The sequence below is a fragment of the Sus scrofa genome, chromosome 10 (assembly GCF_054392235.1).
Source record: "Sus scrofa isolate SSC_HxYL_T2T_F1_AM1 chromosome 10, Sscrofa_HxYL_maternal_Yorkshire_Landrace_v2.0, whole genome shotgun sequence".
Taxonomy (NCBI): domain Eukaryota; kingdom Metazoa; phylum Chordata; class Mammalia; order Artiodactyla; family Suidae; genus Sus; species Sus scrofa.
Window position 1 is genome coordinate 10,445,998 of NC_139392.1, and position 23,557 is coordinate 10,469,554.

The 23,557-nt window shown below is 38.3% G+C and overlaps 1 protein-coding gene across 49 annotated transcripts in view; it reads left to right on the plus strand.

The window, feature by feature from the left end:
• Window positions 1-23,557, plus strand: part of SPATA17 (spermatogenesis associated 17) — a 386,966-nt gene that overhangs the window by 135,527 nt on the left and 227,882 nt on the right. For all 49 annotated transcript variants that reach the window (XR_014817028.1, XR_014817057.1, XR_014817037.1 and 46 more), the window contains 1 exon segment: window positions 1,899-2,034. Coding sequence is in view for 9 of the 49 variants with exons in the window: in XM_084978710.1 (XP_084834836.1) it covers window positions 1,899-2,034 (136 nt within the window). In the remaining 40 variants the exon portion in view is untranslated.

Consider the following 23,557-nt stretch of genomic DNA (forward strand, 5'->3'; position numbering starts at 1 on the left):
CTGAAACCAGAGCTCTCTGGTATAAAGTTTTCTGAGAATACAATCCTTTTTTTTTTTTTTTTTTTTTAATTCTTTTTCGAGGGCTGCACCCATGGTATATGGAAGTTCCCAAGCTAGGGGTCAAACTGGAGCCACAGCTGCCAGCCTGCATCACAGCCACAGCAACGGCAGATCCGAGCCACATCTGTGACCTACACCACAGCTTGTGGCAACGAGGGATCCTTAACCCACTAAGCAAGGCCGGGGATCGAACCCTCATCCTCATGGATACTCGTCGAGTTCGTTACTGTTGAGCCACAAGGGGAACTCTGAGAATACACTCCTTTTATGGAGATGAGAACTGAGAGAGGAACCTGGAGGTTTAATTGCTGTCTACTTGGGCTTCCCATCTGTTTTCAGCTCAGCTTCATTCTTCACTCTCACCCACTGTGGTAACTGCAGCTTCCGTTCTGCACTTCTCAGGGTTCTGCAGGATCGATGGCCTTATTTTTCTTTGGCATCTCCCTCTTCTGGAACTAAGTTCTATCTGCTTTTCCTCTGCCAAAAATGTGTTCACATTTTCATCTTATGTTTCTTCTCTTTTGCCCTTTTTTTGTGGGAGTTTGTAACTTTTTTTTTTTTTTTTTTTTGTCTTTTTGTCTTTTCTAGGGCCACTCCTGCAGCATATGGAGGTTCCCAGGCTCGGGGTCTAATCGGAGCTACAGCTGCCGGCCTACACCAGAGCCACAGCAACACGGGATCCAAGCCGCATCTGCGACCTACACCACAGCTCACGGCAACACCAGATCCTCAACCCACTGAGCAAGGCCAGGGATGAAACCTCATGGTTCCTAGTCGGAGTCGTTAACCACTGCACCATGACGGGAACTCCAGTTTGTAACTTTTTTTTTGGTACTCCTTTCCTCTTGTTTCAGAAGGTTTCAGTGAGGGATTAAACAATTCATCAGGTTTCCCTAAAACCACATCACCGTCGTAGATGCCCTGTGAGAGCTGAATGGGTTTTAAAATAAAACCTTCGTTTTCTTATGTTTCTCAAAATACCTTAAAAGTATAGAAAAGAATATTAAAAAGAACTGAGTCACCTTGCTCGTGTAGCAGAAATGAGCATGACATTGTAAATCAACTCTACTTTAAGAAAAAATTTTTCAAAACCCCTCAAAAGTGATGATGATGGTGACGTGATGATGAAAGCTACAACAATCATAATAAAATTGATTGCGATTATAATCAATTATAATCTTAATCAGTAAATAATGAACGCAATATTTATTGGACACTTGCTGTTTTCAGCTTCCATGTTAAGCTTCGTGTGTATTAAAGTGCTCACTGCTCACAACGACCTCATGTGGAAATAACATGTCACAGAGGCCAGGGAACTTGCATGAGGGAGCACAGGCACCAAGAGCAAAGCCAAGGTGTGCTTATAGGCCTCTCGGATCCATCCACAGACCTCCTTGTCCACCATGTGTACCAAAAATGCCTTCCCAATTTGGACAAGTGAGGATCTGAAGAAAGCCCATTTTGATGAGAGTTGCCTGAACTGGCCAGCCTTTTCAGGTTGGGATACCGTCTTAAATTAAGGACATTTTCACTTATGAGTGTTGAGTTACTGGGTATTGTTGCCTAATATATTTGTTATTTAATATTTTCAATATATAGAAAATATTCGATACTCACAAAAATCCTGCAAGGTTTTAGTATCACCGTTTGCAGAAAAAGAAGCGACAGTTCCTTGGCGTTAGCAACAGAGATATATATTCAGTGGCAGAGAAAACCTTGCTTCTAGTTCTGAGTCATATATTATTTTCACTATAATTGACTATCTCCCTAAATTCTTATTTTTTTAATCAAATGTCTCTAGATATCAAATTAAGAATATCACCTAAATGTTCTTTCAGGTTTTTGCCGTTTTCTTCCTACCATAAAAGTAAAAAGCACATCCCGGCAATGCATTTATCAAGCAAGTATGGTCCTGATTCTTACGGAAGCCAACATTTCCGAGAAAAAAATCCTGAGAGATGGATCTGTGACAAGGTGAGTTGATACAACATTTAAAACAAAATGGTGTTTCTTTTCAAAGGCTAAAAAATATACACTGTTTGCAAAAAATATAAATACTCTTGTTACAACTAACACCTTCATGGTTGCAGAATTATGTATAGCTATTTTATGTGAAAATGGTGCTACGTACCTGTGTCAGTTAGAGATTTAAGTTAGTAAGGGATTTAAGTTTTTGAGGTTGGATGTGTGTGTGTGTGTTGTGTTCTTGTGTTTTATTGCTCAGCTACCCTATGATCAATGGCATGGATCAGTTTTGGCAAAGCCAGTTAGGGTCAGGGCATGAATCTGTGGTCACAGACTAGAGTTGAACTAACTCCTAGGTGAGCTTACCTGCTTCCTCTCGATCTCTGTGTGTATGTGGATAGGTGGGGGGCAGGGGGAAGGAAGGAAGGCAGCCAGGGAGGGAATAAAGAAGGAAGGAAGCACATAGAAAAGGAGGGAAGGAGAAAGGAAAGAAAAGAGATCAGCAGAGATACATGTGAGATCCTATCTGATCTAGAAAACAAGGCGGCAAATAAACATTTTATTTTCCGATTCCAGAATAGTATTTATTAGCACTTAGATAACAATTTCTAAATCGGAAGACCAGCACATCTTTCGCTATAGGAGGTGAAAAGGAAAGTTCTTACCATGTACTTAATCTGTGGTCTAGACGTTAGTGGCTCTAACTTATCCATAGTAAAACTGCAGAGGTAAAATGAAGTAGGAAGTGATTTTCTGGAAGGAGTTAGAGCCACCGAGTTCCATATCCTGCTGGGCCCATTGATACTTTTAATCGTCTGAAAAAGAGGATTTATTCATTGACACCTCAGCCTCCTTCCAGAAGAATTTAAGGCACCTGACCAAATGCCAGCATGGCAGTATGCCCATACGGTGATTTCATATCTAGAACAGGACACAGGTGATATTCTAGAAATTGAAATAAGTGGAAGAAACCTTCAATGAGAAGAATCTGTCCCACAATAAAAACCAAAATGGGGGTAAGTGACTTGGGAATTGCAGCCTGTGGTCGGAAAAAACGGTGGGAACGAGGGAACACAGTTGCACAGGTACCCTCATGACTCCAGAGGAAGAATCATGTTAGACCCCGAAGAAAAGCAAGACCTTTCGTTAAGAAAAGAAAATTCTTTCCTTAAGGACACTGCAAATATGATGTCACCACAGGGAACCCCTACTAGGAAGTGACCTGAATCCTTTAGACAGTGTGAGTGGTTCCACCTATTCCACCGACCGACAAACCTAAATATTGGTGACAATGTTATTTCATAAAAATCCACAGCAAACCTGTTCTAGGTATTTGTTTTTACCTGATATGCAACCATGCAGAATATAGGTTAAGTGTGATTTCTGAGCTATTTGTTTCGTATTTTGAATGTACATAATGTCGTCTACATCTTATTTTCTATTTGACGTAACTTTTTTTTTTTTTTTTTTTTTTGCTTTGATGCCCTCACCATTCTATGTAATTCAAGGAAATGCTCATTTCTTTAAAATATAAATGACTTACCTTAGGACGTTAAGCTACTTCATAGTAAGAAAGATCCCCGTTCTAATATTTCTTTTCTAAAATAATACAGTACTTTTTGGTTTTATGCAACAGGTTCACGCCATACGGTCTGACATGTTCTAAGATTATGCATTTATATAACTGAAGTAAGCAACTTCGTGGAAATATAGGGACTTTTGGATATTCACTAAAAATGGAGTATATTTTATCCTTTTGGGGGAAACACTGTGTGCCTCTGTCTACTTTAGAAAGAACACATATTTGAAAAGTTAATGGCAGGTGATTGTTCTTATAGACCCCGTAAACTCAGAGTGAAAGGTGTAGAGTTTCTTTAAGTCTTAATAAATCATTAGTCCACTCATACCAAGCCACGTAGAAAAACATTAAATACAAATGTTCAACATTGCTGATGCTTAGAGAAATATCAAAACTACAATGAGGTACCATCTCATACTGGTCAGAATGACCATCATTAAAAAGCCTACGAATTACAAATGCTGAAGAGTTAGTGGAGGAAAAGGAACCCTCCTACACAGCTGGCGGGAAGGTAAGTTAGTTCAGCCACTTTGGAAAACAGTATGGAGGTTCCTCAGAGAACTAGGGTTAGAGTTACCATATGATCCAGCAGTCCCACTCTTGGCCATATATCCAGGCAAAACTATAATTCAAAAAGATACATGCACCCCTGTGTTCATAGCCGCACTATTCACGATAGCCAAGAGGTGGAAACGAACAATATATCCATCAACGGATGAGTGGATACAGAAGAGGTGGCACATCTCTATAATCGAATACTACTTGTCCTTAAAAAAGAATGAAATGACACCATTTGCAGCAACATGGATGCAAGTAGAGATAATCAAACTACGTGAAGTAAATCAGAAAGAGAAGGACAAATACCACATGATATCTTATATGTGGAATCTAAAATACGGCACAACTGAACCTATCTGCAGAACAGAAACAGACGCCCAGACATAGAGAAACACTTGTGGTTGCTGGGGGATGGGGAGGAGGAATGGAGTGGGAGGTTGGGTAGCAGACATGAGCCATCGTACATGCAGGGGACAGACCGCAAGCTCCTGCTGTACAGCGCAGAAGACTGAATTCATGTCCTACAATAGACCATAGTGGAAAAGAGTATTTTAAATGAATGGATATATATTTACATGAATTCACTCTACTATCCAGCAGAAATTAATATAAAATTGTAAATCAACCATACTTCAATAAAATTTTAAAAAATTAAATACAGGAGTTCCCATTCATGGTGCAGCGAAAATAAATCTGACTAGGAACCATGAGGTTGCGGGTTCGATCCCTGGCCTTGCTCAGTGGGTCAGGGATCCACCGTTGCTGTGAGCTGTGGAGTAGGTCACAGATGCGGCTCAGATCTGGCATTGCTGTGGCTGTGGTGTAGGTCAGCGGCTACAGCTTCAATTAGACCCCTAGACTGGGAACCTCCATAGGCTGCAGCTGCTGCCCTAAAAAGACAAAAAGACAAAAACAGAAAAAAAATTAAATACAAATTTAAATTTCTCCCTTTTTTCCTCATTTCCTTCTTCCCTCTTCCATCTGATCTCTTTAAGTAACAGTATTAAATTATTCTTCTGGGTAGTCAATATATACTATACAGGGGTAGTCATTCTATTGTTTATATGAAAATATTTTATATTTTGATTTGCTATTAAGTGAGTTGGGTGAGACTTGTAGGCAAAAAAAAGAGAAAAAACCTAAAAGCAGGCCTATTTTTCTTTCTTTATTTTATATAAACCTTTGTTTCTTGACCTTGGAGATGTGAAGCCATGACTTATTATTAGTAGATGAAGGGGAGTTTCAGCAAGTTGTTGAGTTCACACCGTAGAAGAAGGAAGACTGGTATAGTTTTGCACTTCATCTGATGGGAGATGGACTATATACCAACTTTTATTTTTTTATTTTCTTTTGTCTTTTTTGTTGGCGGTGGGCGGGGTGCACCTGCATCAAATGGAGATTCCCAGGCTAGGGGTCGAACCAGAGCTGTAGCCGCCAGCCTACACCACAGCTCACGGCAACGCCAGATCCTTAACCCACTGAGCGAGGCCAGGGATCGAACCTGTGTCCTCATGGATGTTAGTCAGATTCGTTTCTGCTGCGCCATGAAGGGAACTTGTATTTGCCATCTTTTAAGTGCACATAAGATTGAGGTGAATGCAGCGGATTGATTGCAGCCAAGAAACAGCTCTATTAAGTACATCTGATTCCTGTTCTCTGCTCTTTCCATCATGTTTTAATTTGTCTGAATGGAGAATTTTCTTTCTTTCCTCTCATCTTTAAGCATATGGGGTGCGTAATTTTCAGATGAGTTCTTACACAACTGTGATAAAAGGTATCAGTTGCGAGCAAGTCAAATGTTTTGTTCCTCTAATTATATTCATATTAAATCAATTAATACGCAAATATTACTTAACATTTTTATTTCATTTTTAATGCTATTAATATGAAGAGCACTATACAAAGACGTCACAAAGTTGGCAGACTGAGAGCAAATAATATTATTTTTTTCCTGAAGGTATAAAATCAATAATGAAAAATAATATAAATATCATTTTTTGAAAGTACGGAAATCAAGTAAAATAATGCATATATCATATAACTTACTCCTATTTCTATTATCTGTTTATAAAATGGCTGAAGTTAAATTGTTAGATTTAGGACTGTGTCTTAAATGGTCAAACTTATTTTTAGTTCAAGTAAATACTTTGTATTTATAAATTTGTCGTCCCCTGATCTCAGTATTTAAAATAGAAATAAAATTGAATAAGGAGACTCTATGATCACTATTCATTTAATCTCTCTGGCTAGGTCTAAAAGAGTTGAACAATAAAAAAAATTTCAGAATACTAAAAACATTCTTTTGATTCATTCACGTCTGGTTCACACTGACTGAAGCAGGAATGATCGTCTAAGGCCTTTACCTGAATTAGAATGAGTTTCAAGTGCATTGTGGACACCTGACTGTGACGGGCCCTTTGCCATGTCCTCTCTTATTTACAAAATTCAAGAGGAGTTTTTTTTAAGATGGTTTCTGTTGACAGAGCTCTTCTCAGCCACCTTATTATAGGTGAATTACAACAGCAGATCAGCCCTTTTTGGTTATCTTCACGTGCATTTGGGTCCTAAGCAGGATTTTATAAGCTACAAAGCAGAGAAATACCTCGTCCTCCCCAGAATTAATTTAGAGAGCCTAAGCATATTGCACAGAACATAAAGTTGACCTCCACCGTCTGTGGCGTTTGGAATGGAGTGGGATGTGGAATGCATCTTAGATTTAATGTGGCACATCGCTCTCCGCAGAAACTTGGGTGGGACTGTGACTGCTTGCCCATGGCACCCGGTGATTGAATCTGCTGTCACCGTCATCCCGATAATAATGAACATTCAGCTTAACGACCGTGATTACGACGATCATAATTGATGTGCGAGTGTGGTGTGTGGGGAGCATTCCAGCTGAACGGACCGCAGGAAAACATGCCCCGCTTCTGGGTAGTTTTACTCGCAGGCATTGATTGGGATAAAAACAGGCCTTTCTGTCGAAATCGAGCAGCGTCATGTAATTTGAGGAATCTTTCCGTACGTGCCGATGGGCGATCATGTGCCTGCTGAAAACCACCCCCTTACACTTGTTTGTTTTGTGTTGTTTCGTTTCATTAGTAAGTGTAAACGATTCAATAATTAGGCGTAATTGGGGGAAAATATTTTGCTTATGAGGATGGCCTTCAATAATCAAATATTCAGTTTAAGTGCTTTTTCCGTCTCTCTCACAATGTATCCAGGACTGAAGTTCTTTAGTTTTTCTCCCTCTGATGACCCTCGCTCGCCTCCGTTGTCTGGAGGTCACGTAGCCTTCAGGAAAAGTGTAAGCTTGTACAATTTTCTATTATAAAATATTATGTGTTTGTAGATGCATACACTTGTGCATATTCTCTAGTTTATAATCGCCTAAGAGAATTAGAGCCATATACCGTGTTATATTATTTATTTTAAAAATTTTAACCTATTAGAATAGTTTGGTTGTGTAATGTTAGGTTTTATAAATTTACACTATCTTAGCTTTTTTTTTTTTTTTTGGATTGAAGTATAGTTGATTTCCAGTGTTGTGTTCATTTCTACTGTACAGCAAAGGGATTCAGTTATACATATATATATTTTTATATATGCTTTTCCATTATGGGTTTATCTCAGGATGTTGAATACAGTTCCCTGGTGCCGTGCAGTAGGACCTTGTTGCTTATGCATTCTATGTGCAATAGTTTGCACTTAACTAACCCCAAATCTCCATTCCAATCCCTCCCCCACTCCCTCCCCCTTACCTTAGCTTTTTAGTCAATGTTTTGCTTGGGATCCATTTGTTGCATTGTGTGGTAATTTTCAATTATAGCTTTTAAAATGGCTTTATGTTTTATAGGTTTAAAGTCATAAGACTTTCTGATTTGAATTTGCACTTAAGAATGAAAATAGCATGTGCAGTGATGTAGCCAGGATTTTCAGTAGGTCAGAACTGACCATGTTAGGTCCATCATTATCAACCTAAGGGCTTGCATTTGAGTCTAAAATATCCCACTTGAGTGACAAGCAAACCTAATGGAACACATTTTTATAAGAAGCATGGTACGGTATTTTGGAACCGCAGTCAAGTCAGAGATGGAGAGATCTCCCCATCAGGTTATGAATGACTATACGGCTCTGGAGAGACTACGGCGAACGATTCCTTCCGAGGTCTGTAAAATTGACATTACCCCTGGTTAGGCGCTTGCCCCAGATGTGCAGTTGTACACTGCGCTGTAGGACAAAACCTTTGTTTGACAGCTAGAGGTGGTATAGCTTTGCCCATGAACTTTTCTTTCTGATGGGTTTCAGTCCCGGTATGATTCCCAGACTTCGTGGAGCGTTCCTCTGAGTTGGTCTCCAAAAATGTAGCATACGCTAGTCTTCTCTGCGTTACAGCACATCCAGAATAACAAGAGTTAAATTCTTTCTCTGACAAAGATCGTGGAACATGTTGTCTGCCCTTCTCTCCAAGTAAACTCTCAACCTTAATTTTTTCTTAATTTAAAGCCCTCAATTTCCTTTTGTTGTTGGAAACTGATTAATAGATCAGAGGAAATCTTAGGTTTCCAGATTTCCCTCATCCCAGGTATAGGATCATTGCTTTAATTTCTCCCTGTGGTCTCCTGGTGAGTTCTGTTTTTTGTTTGTTTGTTTGTTGCTTTTTAGGGCCTCACCGGCGGCATGTGGAGGTTCCCAGGCTAGGGATCTAATCAGAGCTACAGCCACCGGCCTATACCACAGCCACAGCAATGCCAGATCCAAGTCACGCCTGTGACCTACACCACAGCTCACGGCAATGTGGGATCCTTAACCCACTGAGAGAGGCCAGGGATAGAACCGGCAACCTCATGGTTCCTAATCGGATTCATTTCTGCTAAGCCACGATGAGAACTCCTCCTGGTGATTTCTTGATCTTATCTGGCAAAAGGAGGTTTACCAGAATGAAGAGTCCTAAAATACATTCAAATATAACTATTAAATATTTATGCCATAGAAGGAGGCTGAATTTGATCCCAGGAATCATGTTAGTTCTTGAAGCATTGTATAAACGCAATAGTTTGCAATACCGGTACTTATTTAAGTGTTATTCTACTTATGTCTAGAGATTTGCCATGGAGAAGTCAAAGGGACATTTGGGTATACTTTTTTTTTTTTTTTTTTTTTGGTATTTTTAGGGCTATACACAGCATATGGAGGTTCCCAGGCTAGGGGATGAATTGGAGCTGTAGCTGCCGGCCTACACCACAGCCACAGCAGTGCAGGATCCAAGTTGAGACTGCAACCTACCCCACGGCTCGCCAGATCCTTAACCCACTGATCAAGGCCAGGGATCGAACCTGTGTCCTCATGGATGCTAGTCAGATTCATTTCTGCTGAGCCATGACGGGAACTGCTGGGTGTACTTCTAAGTAGGCTCCTATCAAACCACTTAGAAGTAACATTTGAACATTCTTATTGCAGAGAACCTTCTTACACATATATCTTGCCCTAAAGAATTCCTGAGAGTGATATTTCAGCAATGGAGTGTGATAACTTTATGTGCCAGCTTGACTAGGCTGTGGTACTGTTACTTAATCTAGCACTAACCTAGGAGACGCTCTGACGACGCTTTGTGGATGTGCTTGACATCTGCGGTCCGTGGACTTTAAGGAGATTACCTTTGATAATGCGGATGGGCCACATCTCATCAAGTGAAAGCCCTGAGAGGAAAAGCGGAGGTATATCCTGGAGGAGAAACTCTGCCTCGAGGCTGCCACATCAACTTCCACCTACACTTTTAGCTTCCCAGGCTGCCCTTCAGATGTTAGACTTGCCATTCTCCTCAGTGATGAACTAGTTCCTCAACATCTATCTGGTTCATTTTCTCTTTCTTATTACTGCTTCTCGTTAGAGCCCTGACTAATATGGAGGATTAGCACATTAATTTTTTTCTCATTTTTTTCATGTTTGTTTGAGATATAATTGGCATAAAACAGTGTAAGTTTAAGGTGCATGACCTGATGATTTGGTATATATTTCCTATATTCATTATGAAATGATTGCCCCGATAACACATTCATCACTTCACATAGCTACCGTGTGTGTGTGTGTGTGTGTGAGAGTGTGTGAGTGTGTGGTGAGAACATTTAAGATCTGCGCTCTCAACAATTTTAGATCTGCACAACTTATTTGTCTTACAACTGAAATTCCATACGAGTATCTCCGCGGTTCCACCCCCCGGCCCCTGATAGTCACCAGTCTATACAGTTTCTAGGAGTTTGACTTTTTTTAGATTCCACATGGAAGTACAATCACAAAGTGTCTGCCTTTTCTCTAATGGACTTATTTCATTTGGCAGCGCGTCCTCAGTGCTCCTCTCTGTTGTCTGCAGTGGAAGAATGCCCTTCTCTTTTATGGCGAAATAGTGATTCCACTGTGTGTGTATCTCACGTTCTCTTTACTCATTCATCTATCACTGGACACTGGGGTTGTTTCTACGTCTCGACTGTAGTAAAAAATGACCCAGTGGATGTGGGGGTGCAGATACCTCTTGGATTCAGTGATTTCGTTCCTTCAGAAGCATACCCAAAGTGGGATTGCTGGATAATACAGCAGTTCTGTGTTCGGTTTTGTTGAGGACAGACCTCCCCACACTGTTTTTCACGATGGCTGCACCAATTTACTTTCCTACCAACCATGCACAAAGGGTCCCTTTTCTTCCCACCCTTCCCAATACAGTAGGCTAACACAGCATTAAGACTTCGTGATATATTATCAAACTGCCCTAAAGGAGACATGTATCTTAATTGATATTTGTGTTTTCCTTCACCATCCTCATTAGTTATTGTAAGTATTTTTTAAAGGTGTTCTCACATATTTTTGTCTCAGATCACTCAAAACTTTGCTATTGTACAAATTTATACAATAAATCAATTGTATTAATTTATGGGGGCGTTCACTTCCATTGTCTTTGTGACTTAGCATTCACTCCTCAACTTATTAAAGTCTTTAAAATTTACCTTTAGGAGAGTTCTGTAGTTTTTGTTTCTACATCAGGATTAAATGCATTCCTGATTTTGAGAATGCCACAGTTTTTAATTTCTGTTAAGTAAGTGACAGGTTGATAATTGCATTAATAACCGTGACTTAATTTACAAGTTACTTTTAGGTGCTTCTGATAAGGTTGTAAACTACTAGGGAAATTTTTTAATCTGCTGGCCTGTTAAAAGTCTAACACCTATGGACTATCAGATGACTAGAAAGTGATAACTTAATAATCTGGACAGCAGCCGACTCTAAGGATATCCATTAAATACTCTAAAAGTACAGAAGTAGTACAACTATTTCACACTGTGGTTGTAAGGATACAAATGTTGACCTTTTTAAATAAATCTCTTCCAAGAACTATTTGCAAAGAGTTTGCTCAAAACAATCGGAATATTTAATAAAAACCTAATTTTCCTCTTCTGTAATTCCTCAGTTGGAAAATGTGGTCCCTTGATGATGATCTAGGGCTTTGAAGAATAAATGGATTTTAAAGAGAAAATTAGATGGTACTTATTATGCTGTCTAACTAGCGATGCATTGTCATTTGTCTGTTGTATTATAAATGTCTTGCTTGCCCTGCCTTCTTCATTTAATCATGTAACTTGCCTATAAGTTGCGTTGGCAGGGGGAATGTTGCTGTATTATTCCTTCAGTTGTTTTCTTTGCTTATTCGAAGAGAGCTCACACTTCTTATGCCCAGTACAGAACTCTTCATCTCCCACCGACACCTGATCTCTTTTAGATTCACTCCATCCACACAGTGTCTCGTTTATGCCAAATATACTAGTTTCCTCCCTCTCTCCCTTAGGAAAGCTTTTCCCAACTATATCCCCTCTCCCAAATGAAGCTATGTACAACTAGCAAGTTTAGTATTTACAAAAATTAAACCATGATATAAAAATTACGTCCTCATCCCAAAGTGAATTTTTCTTATGGTAAATACAGTATAATTGCTGTGTATGTATTCAGTGTTTATTATTTTTCTGTGTTCTTTCTGAATATGTTTTGATATGAATCTAATTACTTGTCATGAGAAGACTGGGCTGGAAGTATGTCTACCCACACTTCTTTGTAGCTCACCAGTCTAATATGCCGTATGTCAGGATGCCTTTTTTTGTTTGTTTGTTTGTTGTCTTTTTTTTGCCATTTCTTGGGCCGCTTCTGTGGCATATGGAGGTTCCCAGGCTTGGGGTCCAATCGGAGCTGTAGCCATCGGCCTATGCCAGAGCCACAGCAACGCGGGATCCGAGCTGCGTCTGCGACCTACACCACAGCTCACGACAACGCTGGATCCTTAACCCACTGAGCAAGGGCAGGGATCGAACCCACAACCTCATGGTTCCTAGTGGGATTTGTTAACCACTGAGCCACGACGGGAGCTCCAGGATGACATTTTTTTATGGCAGAAGCGAAGAGCAAATGGCATTCACCAAATACTTCCCCCCTTCATTTTATGTCTTACATGTACTATTTTTTCAAACAATTACTTCCATTTTGTCAGTGTATTTCATAGAAACTCATTTATATTGCTAAAGCCTATAAACATTAAAAAACTTTAAAGTATTTTTTTCAGAATTGTATTTTTAAAAGAAATTATTTAAACCGAAACAAATGTGTGTGCATCTGAAGCTTTGATTTTTGAGACACTGCATATTGTTGTTCTAATTAAACTCAGAAATATCTGTCATTTACATTTTGATATTCAGTAAACATAAATAATACCCAAAGGGTCAAAGCAATCGAGTCGACAAGGAGGAGCATACTTTCTCATTCTAGCAGCACAGTTAAGGAATACAAGCTACTATATGGACATTTTTAGCGTACTGAGTTTTGAAAGTAAGTTTCCATCTTCATAGCCACTGCTACTTAAATTTCAAAGTACAGTAAAAATTCTAAACTTATCCCAGAAAGAAAGTTGATAAAATATACTAGATATATTGGTAGCTTACACATGTACGTTTTCTTTTTACCTCAAGATATTACTGATAAAATTTCCCATGCTTCATTTTTCTGTCTCTCGTCTTATTGATCGGTAACAAAGAGAAATGCCAGCAATGATAAAGGCTACGAAGTTGCATGAATTTGGCAGACTGGAAGATTTTCAGATACCAAATGCGAAGTAGTTGGTATTCTCTGAAGAAAATCATCTCACAATGTAGCTACTGTATTAATATAAACTTGTGACTTAGTAGCATTAAAATAATGGTAGACTTAAGGATCGATTTTTTTTATAATTTATTTTTTCATATAGTGATTTTTATATTTTTCCATTATAGCTGGTTTACAGTGTTCTGTCAATTTTCTACTGTACAGCATTGTGACCCAGTTATACATACATGTATACATTCTTTTTCCTCATAGTATCATGCTCTATCATGAGTGATTTTTGATGACATGCTAACGTGAAAACAAAGTGCACTTTCAAGAAAGCTTCTTTCCACCGTAGGAGACAAGATAGCTTAAAATACTGCTTCAGTAAACTCTGTGATTCCAAAGCAAAGAAAGATCCTTTTCAAATATTTCCTGTCTTTCTAACATATAAAAATATATATATTAAATTTGGGGTGGATAAATAATTATTTTCATTACTATTACATATTATGACCTCATAAGGAATGACAGTATATTTGTTTTTATTTTATTTGTTTATTTTTAATGTTATGGTCAAAAACTTGGTAACCGAGTATGTCTGCTGCATATACTCAAGGTTTGTCTTTGCCCTGTTGAACTCACTAGTCCTTTTCTGCACAGCTGTGAACACACAGCCACATTCAAGAAACGCGTCATTAGATGAAGTGGAAAGGGCACAGAGCTGAAGAAACAGCTCTCTCATCTTGCAGTTTGCCCATGGAGGTGATGTTCTGTGCTGTGATGATCTTCTCCTTGGAAGTATAGCTACCAAGAGTGGTCCAAGGCAGAGACTCCATTGAGGGCATATTCCACGGTTGTTGGTTTGGCCATTTCTGCTCAAGACCTATCCACCTACACGCACCAGGTCACTAAGCTAAGTCACATCGCTGTCTTTCTTCCACCTAGACACGTGGTTTTGTGTTCCTTTGTAAGAAGTCCTTTTGCCTATCTCATTTCTTGTGTGTGTTTTACGCGGGAAGCTAGATTTAAAATATAGAGTGGCATTTTATGGGTTTTGGTCTTACATTTAAGTTTTCAATTACTTTTGGTTATTTTTTATATATGGTATGAGACAGTAGGCCAATTTGTTTGGTTTTTATTGTTTTTTAAAGTTTTATTGAAGTATACTTGGTTTACCATTTGTGATCATTTCTGCTGCACACCAAAGTGATTTAGTTATACGTATACACATATCCATTCTCCTTCAGCTTCTTTTCCCACATAGATTATCACAGAATATTGGGTAGAGTTCTCTGTGCCAAACAGCAGGTCCCTGTTGGCGAGTCATTCCATTTATCTCAGTGTGCATATGCCCATCCCAAACCTCCAGTCCATCCCTCCCACCCCCTTCTGTCTCCTTTGGTAACCATAAGTTTTTCAGAGTCTGTGAGTCTGTTTCTGTTCTTCATATGAATTCATTTGGAGTCTTTTTTAGATTTCACATATAACAGATATCATATGACATCAGTTTGTCTTGCACTGTCTAACTTCACTTAGTATGATAATTTCTAGGATCATCTGTTTTGCTGCAAATGGCATTATTTCATTCTGTTTTATGGCTGAGTAATATTCCATTGTTCATATATACCACATCTTCTTTATCCATTCCTCTCCAATGTATTTTGCATGTAATTGTCCAGTTTTGCCAACACCATTTATTGAGGAGGCTGTCTTTTCCCATTGCTTCTTCTTTCCTTCCTTGTCTTAGATTAATTAACCACATAAGCATGGGTTTATTTCTTGGCTCTCTATTCTGTTCCATCCATGTGTGTGTCTGGTTTTGTGCCAATAACATACTGTTTTGATTATTGTAGCTTTGTAGTATGGGTTGAAGTCAGGGAACGTGATACCTTTGATTCTGTTCTTTCTCGTGATTGCTTTGGGTATTTGGGGTCTTTTGTGTTTCCATGCAAATTCTAGAGTTAGTTGTTCTAGTTATGTGAAAAATGCCTTTGGTATTTTGATAGAGAGTAGATTGAATCCATAGATTGCCTTGGGTAGTATGCCCATTTTAATAATATTAATTCTTCTAATCCATGAGCACAGTATATATTCCCATTTCTTTGTGTTTTCTTCAGTTTCTTTCATCAGTGTCTTACAGTTTTCAGAGTACAAGTCTTTTATCTCTTTAGGTAGATTTATTCTCAATATTTTATTGTTTTTGATGCAATTGTAAGTAAATGTCATTGTTTTCTTAATTTCTCTTTCTGGTAGTCTGTTATCAGTTTATAAAAATGCAACAGATTTCTGTTTACTTATTTTGTGTCTGGAAACTTTAATAAATTCACTTATTAGTTCTAATAGTATTTTGGTAGCATTTTTAGGATTTTCTATACATAGTGTCATTTCATCCACAAACAGTGAAAGTTTTACTTCTTCCTTTCACATTTGGGTTCCCTTTACTTCTTTTTCTTGTCTGACAGCTGCAGCTAGGACCTTGAATACTATGTTGAATAAAACTGCTTCTATTAAGATGCTTCTATTGAGATGATCATGTGACTTTTATTCCTCGATCTGTTAATGTGGTATATTACACTTATTGATTTGTGGATATTGAATCATCATTGCATCCTTGGAATAAATCCCACTTGAGCATGGCATATGATCCTTTTTATGTACCATATGCTTTTGTATAGTCTTAGAGATATTTTTTTGGATATGTTTTCTTAGTCAAAGGAAACAAACAAAAAATGGGACTGCATCAAACTAAAAAGCTTTTGCATAGTGAAGGAAACTATCAACCAAACAAAAAGGCAGCCTACTAAATGGGAAAAGATTTTTGCAAATGATGTATCCAATAATAAGTTCATATCCAAAATGTGCGAGGAACTCATACAACTCAACATCAAAAAAAAAAAAAAACCACCTTTTAAAAAAATAATTATCTGGAGGAACCTTGTAGCACATCTGATTAAGGATCTGGTGTTGTCACTGCAGCAGCTCAGACCACTGTTTTGGAATGAGTTTGATCCCTGGCCCAGAAACTTCCACATTCCATGCTCAGCCAAAAAATAAGCAATCTGATTTTACAGTGGGCAGAGGACCTGAATAGACTTTTTTCCAAAGAAGACATACAGATGTCTAAAGGCACATGAAAAGAAGCTCAGCCTCACCAATAATCAGGGAAATGCAAATTACAATCACCTCACACCTGGCAGAAAGGCTGTCATCAAAAAGTGTTGGCAAGGATGTGGAGAAAAGGGAACCCTCAAGCTCTGTTCCTGGAATTGTAAACTGGTGTGACCACTGTGGAAAACACTATTGAGATTCCTGAAAAAATTAAAAATAGAACTGCGACATGATCCAGGGTGAAATAATAAAAGATAATTAAGAGATACAAACCTCCAATTATAAAAGAAATAAGCCACAGGAATGTAATATACAGCATAAGGAAAATAGTCAATAATGTTGTGATAACTTTGTCATTACATCTGAGGACAGTTGGATACTAGATATATTGTGGTGATTATTTGATGATGTATGCAAATGTCAAATCACTATATAGCATACCTGAACCTGAACACTGTACGTCAAGTGTATTTCAGTGAAATAAATAAATAAAATATAGAGTGGCACAGTAGGTTTTCAGTTTAATTCTGGAGACTGATGCTTTCTTCAAAAATAATGTTAAGACTTGAAATTAATAATCTGATACATTTTTAGACATCTTTCTCTAGAGAATCTAATTAAAGCTATGGACTTTTTCTCTGGAAGACAGTACAAGCATACAGATGAACTTATATGCCAAATAGAAACAGACTCTCAGACCTTCAAAAACTTATGGTTACCAAAGGGAACAGGTAGGAGTGGGAGGGTTGGACTGGGGGTTTGGCATATGCACACTGAGGTATATGGAATGATTGACCAACAGGGACCTGCTGTATAGCACAGAGAACTCTACCCAATATTCTGTGATAATCTATGTGGGAAAAGAATCTGAAAGAGAATGGATGTGTGTATATGTATTACTGAATCACTTTGTTATACAGCAGAAAATATCACGACATTGTAAATCAATTCTACCTCAATTAAAATTTTAATAAATGAAGAAAGTGGAAATGTTTGGGTAGACTTTTAATATGGCAATGCGATATCTTTGACATTAATTTGATTTCAGTTTTTGTTCTAAATTTTAACATTTTAACAAATGTTAAAAATAGGAGTTCCTATCGTGGCTCAGTGGTTAACGAATCCGACTGGGAACCATGAGGTTGCAGGTTCGATCCCTGGCCTCACTCAGTGGGTTAAGGAGCCGGCGTTGCTGTGAGCTGTGGTGTACGCTGCAGACGCGGCTGCGATCCCGAGTTGCTGTGGCTGTGGTGTAGGCTGGCAGCTTCAGCTCCGATTTGACCCATAGCCTTGGAACCTCCATATGCCACAGGAGCGGCCCCAGAAAAGGCAAAGAGACTATATAAATAAATAAATAAATAAAATAATAATCTACCACAGTATGTAGTGTTACTTGGAATCAGAGCACTGTTAACTTACTTTGTCAGAGAACAAAGGCTGAAGGAAAGAAATATAAAAGTCTCTAAAAATTTCTATATTGAACTCATATCATTTCCTCTTCTTTGTCCTTAAGCCATTGATGTTATGGGTTTGGGAGTCTACTTTATTGATATAGTCTGACAGCTGAAAGTAGTGAATCCGTGACTTTTTAGCACCATACATACTATGGCAATAGTGCATTGCATGATAATGATCAAATTAGTTGAGTAATCCCAATCTTACTGAAATCCTTCTTGGCATATTGCTCTAAGCGTGACTTCCCATTTTCTCAGATATTTTGAAACTTCTGCTTAAAGTTGACTCCTTGTCTTCAAGATAATTTGTTTCATATTCTGCTCTCATTTTCTCACAAAAATTCTCTGTAGTTGACTCCTGAAAAGAAGTATGGATATCTCTATTTGGCATTTTGGGGCAGCCTCTCTGGCGGTATTCATGCTAATTTAGGAAGTGACCAAGGTGGTACATGGAACTTTTTTCATCAAACAGCAAAACCAGATGTGTTTCCAAAGATTGCGTATACTGTACCTAGCCATGAAGTTTCCAGATTTTCCTTCCAGTGAAGTTACACTCAACAAAAGAAATTTTAATCAATTTAAAGACTGGAAAGCAACCTAGATGGTTTCCAAAAGGGACTCACAACATAGAAATTTTTCTATCACGATGTCCATAGGTACATACCAGACCAAATTCCCGAGTTGTTGCTCTCGGATATATCCTGGGTCCTGCCAAAGGAAAATGCTGCTTCAGTCGTTTATAACTTGTTAGAAAATATCACCTATTAGGGAGAGAATAAAGTGGTTCTTTTATTTCATGCTTCTGTTCTAAGTCACAAATCAACAACATTCGTTTTCATGCCACATCATTTCTCCCCTGTGGTATGTGGCTTTATCTGTTTGCACGATGAAATGTTTCCAGGCAAAGGTCTTTGGATGGAGCAAATCATAGTTTGGTTGATTTCCAGCCTACTCAAATCAAGCCATTTTGTGTGTGTGTGACAAAAAGCCCCATTCTCTGAAGTCCTTTCACAAATGGCAGAACGTATGCTGTATTTACTTCATGTTTTTAATGATGACATCTTCACTACTCCAGAAGTTATTTACTTGCTCTGCTGTTTTATAATCTAAACTTCAAAATGCTTTTTATGTTACAGTATTAAGATGAGTGGTTCAACACAATTTTGAATATTGTATAGAACTACAGGAGTTATTTGGGGTATGTCCACCACTGTTTAAAAATTGAATCAAGGATAAACAGTAAAGATGTAGTATTATGGGAGTAAAACCTTCCCCTACTGCAACACCCAAACAGAAATAATCTCTCTAATAGCTTTTGAATAGTAAATGGCGTGGCCGACTCGATTAAGGTTGGTTTCCTTACGGGTTTTGAGGCTCTTTAGAGCTACTACATCTAGGTATTTTGTTTCCGAGCATGTTTTCTGAGATTTTAAAAATGTGCAATTTGTTGAGAAGATCAAAAACAATATGGCTAAATTAAATACAGATTTACCAGATAAATAATTGTATTCAATATGACTAGCTAGCTATGTATGTATTATAGGCATGAATAGTAATAAAATATTTGCTATTAAAATTATTTGCTAGCTATACTTCCCAGATACTCAACAATCAGAATGGACAATAATCCTGGAGCTTCCTGCTGGGATAAATAGTAACTGTTTAACTGCTGGATTGTGAAGAGTGTTTGAGGTCGTGCTTGAATTAGTAGTCATTTACTAACAGCTATGAAAATTATGAAAGTATTTCCATAACATGTTAATAACCAGTACACCCAGACTGGTGCATGCTAGCTGAATTTCAGCTCTCATTGCAGTGTAGATCTTGTTCTAATCATACCTTCTTGCCCTTGGAATGGACATTATCTTTCCAGCTCTGTGTATGGCTATTCTGAGTCCCTACGGTATGCATGGCCTATTGATTTCTTGTCTTACCTTATCTTCACTGATTATTAGGATTCTTTATAATCTTTTTGCATTTCGGCAGTGTCCATTTATTAAGGTAGAAGGACTTTTACTCTTCCTGGTGAAGAGTTGATTCACTACTGTTGCGTCTGTTCATATAGTTACACTTATTGTGTATGTAACTTCACAGAACTCCAAAATGGTTCTCTTCACCAAGTACCAGAAAATCTACTCTCTTGAGAAAGCCAGTTCCACATTCCCTAAATTTGTGTTTAGAAACGATAGCCATGTAGCTATTGAACGCTTAAAATCTGGCTTCTCATATTTGAGATGTTCTAAGAAGTATAAAATACCCTGGATTTCAAAGATGTGGTACAAAAAAAGTAAAATATTCATATTTTTATATTACTGACATAGTATGCTGACGGTACTTTAGACACATTAGGTTAAATAGTTTATTGCCATACAATTAACTTCACCTACTTAATTGTAATATTTCTAATATGGCTGCTATAAAATTAAAATTACATATGTGGCCCATATTGCATTTCTATTGGACTGTGCTGCTCTAAATAATATAGCTAATATGCCCCAAATTGGGGTAACAAAGACTTGATTTTAATGCAGCCTGTGGAGAATTTTGTTGAGAAACATACGGGAAGTCCAAGCAGCCTGTGGAGAATTTTGTTCTGGAAAGTCAGACAAGCATTTTTCTCTGATGTCGTTATGTTTTTTCACTATGATGCAGTGGGTTTGAAAATACCACTGGTTTCTTTGGCTGCAGTTGTTTCATCTACGCTTCAGAAAACTACTAAATTACTCCTGCCAGTTCACTCATTATAGATCAGTTAAAGTAAAGAGGTTTTTTGTATCTTGGTTTGTTTGTTTTGTCTTTAGAAAACGTACATTAAGTGGAAATTTGGGGTTTAAAAATAACTGTCTTAATAAAATAATTACATAATGATAAAGCCAATGGATTACAAACTAAGGCTACGGTGAAAATTTTAATAACATCGTCTGTAGGTATATACTGTTGACTTTGGTTCACCTTTGGCTGTGGCCAAAGAACCAAAAGAAATCCGTTTTAGTCAATGGACACTAAGTGGAAGAGCCCTTTCTACCTCCCTTTTAATTAGAAGTCATGAAGATATATTGTGGGAAATCCTAGAGTATATTTCCACTATCTGGGGATAAGATGATAGCGCTGTATTTATAAAAATAGATAAAATTAGTGTGACTTTATAAGTTGGTTAAACCATTTGTAGTCCTAGAAGATTTATAAACGTATTTAAAAGGGGTCACTGTACAATCGTAGAAATATACAAAGCCCCCTTTACTGACCTGTGGTCAAAGAAGGAGGCCATGACTTGGGAGAAGATACACTAACCAAAATTCTCAGTATTTTAGAGGCTGTTTTAAAATTCGGATATAAATAAAGAGGTGTGCATCTTGGACCCAGAAAACAGGAAGAAAAATCAATCAAAAATACCCGGGATATTAAAACCGACTTTGTGCTCTAATGTGAAGCTCCTTGATTGAGTGGTGTGGTGCCAACCATGTCTTTCTTCTAATGCTAAAAGTAATGCACATAGACAGAGTGACAATCACAGCACAGCCTCCCATCAGCAATAATTAATCTTTTAGTTAACAGAGACTAGAAAAGCCTCTCATCAGCCTCTTCTGAAGTCTGAGGGACCCTGTTTTTTGATGTTTGCATTCTGAGGAAAATTGTCCCCACCAGTTCTAACAAATTGAAACACCAGGCTAATTATGGCAGCTAATGAAGTGTGTGGAATGGTCACAGCTTGTCGTGAAACTGTTCCTTCAGCTTGGATTAGAGTTTCATCAATCACTTTTTTAAACTGATCCAGAATTGCTTCTGCCCGGTGCTTGGCATTTTTAATGCTGTTTCTGTAATTGGTTTTTTCCCTAAAGCTTAGACTGTTTTTTGAAATATTATACTCTCAGGACAGGACTTGCAAACTCTAGTTTATAAAAAAAAAAAAATTTATTATTAGCGATATCAGCCGGTCAAGTGTTAGGAAGCTAATAAAAGGACCACCAAAATAAAATGTGATATACCATTTTAGTCCCGCTAAAGGTAGCAATAAAGCATATCTATGTGTATCGTTTTTTTCAAATGTTTTTATCCTACGACATAGGAAAATCATAGGGGGTGGTTAGGTGACTCAAATTCCACTAAGAGTTTCTATGAAATGAATGCAACGGTGTTAGTTTATTGTTAGGGAAAGATGGCTCTCCATTTAGCATCCAGCATTGTTTTATAAGATGTTGACATGTTGCACTGAGCCAAGCATTTTGAAGCATTAAACCAAAGATGTCTATATTCCGTTACACCGTTAAACCACTCTGCGTTAAATCTGCAGTTCTACTCTGAAAATCTCGTTTAAAGGTTCTCTACAAAAGGGATCCAGTTATTTTGCAGGCAAGACTGCAGTTTTTCAATAATTAAGTCTCGTTGTTAATATTGAGAGTTCATCAAAGCAACTATTGAGCGCCCACGGTGTGCAGAGCACTGCCTTGGATGTGGTTCTGTTTTTCTTTCATAGGTTCTTGTAAGTTTTTCCCTCTTACCCTTCTCCTGTCTGAAGAGCAGTAGACTCATTCACTGTTTATGAATATGAAGAGCCGGTGGATTTGGTTCTTCTGTCTCTTTGAAGCAAGGCCTCTTTCCAGGCTGCAGTGAGAAGGCAGCCCGATCCACCTGACCCATTCCCTAGATTCCCAACACTAATGAGTGACGGAAGAGATGAAAATGCGTAGTTCTCACCTGGTACTGCCTCTCACAACTCTTTTTCCCATGTGTCGACCTGAAATAAATAGACCGCCAGATATTTTCCAGCAAAGACGGGTTTATTTGGGATCAGCAGAGACTTGCAGTTCGAGGTCTACAACCACGGTGAGCCATGTGCAAGACCTGCCAAGGCACCAGAAGGAGAAGGCTTTTATAAAGAAGGAAGGAAGGTTGGAGGCCTGGCGTAAACCTACAAAGTCCATGGCTTTTCAGGAGCTGAGTCCCGGCCAGAAAAGAGGGGGAGTCTTTCTTTCCGTTGGGCTCTGCTGTCATCACAGGGCATGAGCGCTGCTCCCCCTCTGGTCTCCAAACTCTGTTTAAATGAGGTCTCTCTGTCTCGACAGTTGATCCCTAGCATAGAGGCCCTGCCTGCAGGACGTCTCCACAGAACCTGTATAGAGCCTAGCCTACAGCTTGGTTTCCGTAGCTCAACCATTTCGTGTTTTGCACTCTTTATGCTGAAGAGATAGACATTTCTTTGGAAAAAACAAAGACCCCCCCAAGAAAGTCAATGTTGAGGCATGCGGTGAAGTGGACAGTAGGTAAAGAGGAGTGGTAACACAATTTACTGGGACTGAGAATTATCTGAGGCTCGTATTTCTGTCTGAACCGCAGAGCCTTTGGTGATGACTTTCAGCTCCAGCCGTGAACAGAGACACTGGTGCTGTAGTTTCTGTTTGCAGTTTTCTTCCCACGTCCTGCACCAGTCCTTCCATATGCTATCGATGGTGTAGATGGAAAGGAGTTTTCTGAGGGCTCTGATTACAAGATTTCTTGGAAAAAGAAATTTTTTTCTTTAGCTAATTAACTACCCCCCATAATGGGTAAGAACTTAATGGAATATTGCGAGGTTAACATCTACTAAATTATATTAACGGTTTTGAAAATTTGGATAGGCCCCTAACCATATGGTTGGAGAGCCGACAAAACTCATTAAAATACTTTACTATTAATTTCCAAGCTCTTGGAAACTAATGGGTTTCTAGAAATATTATTAATT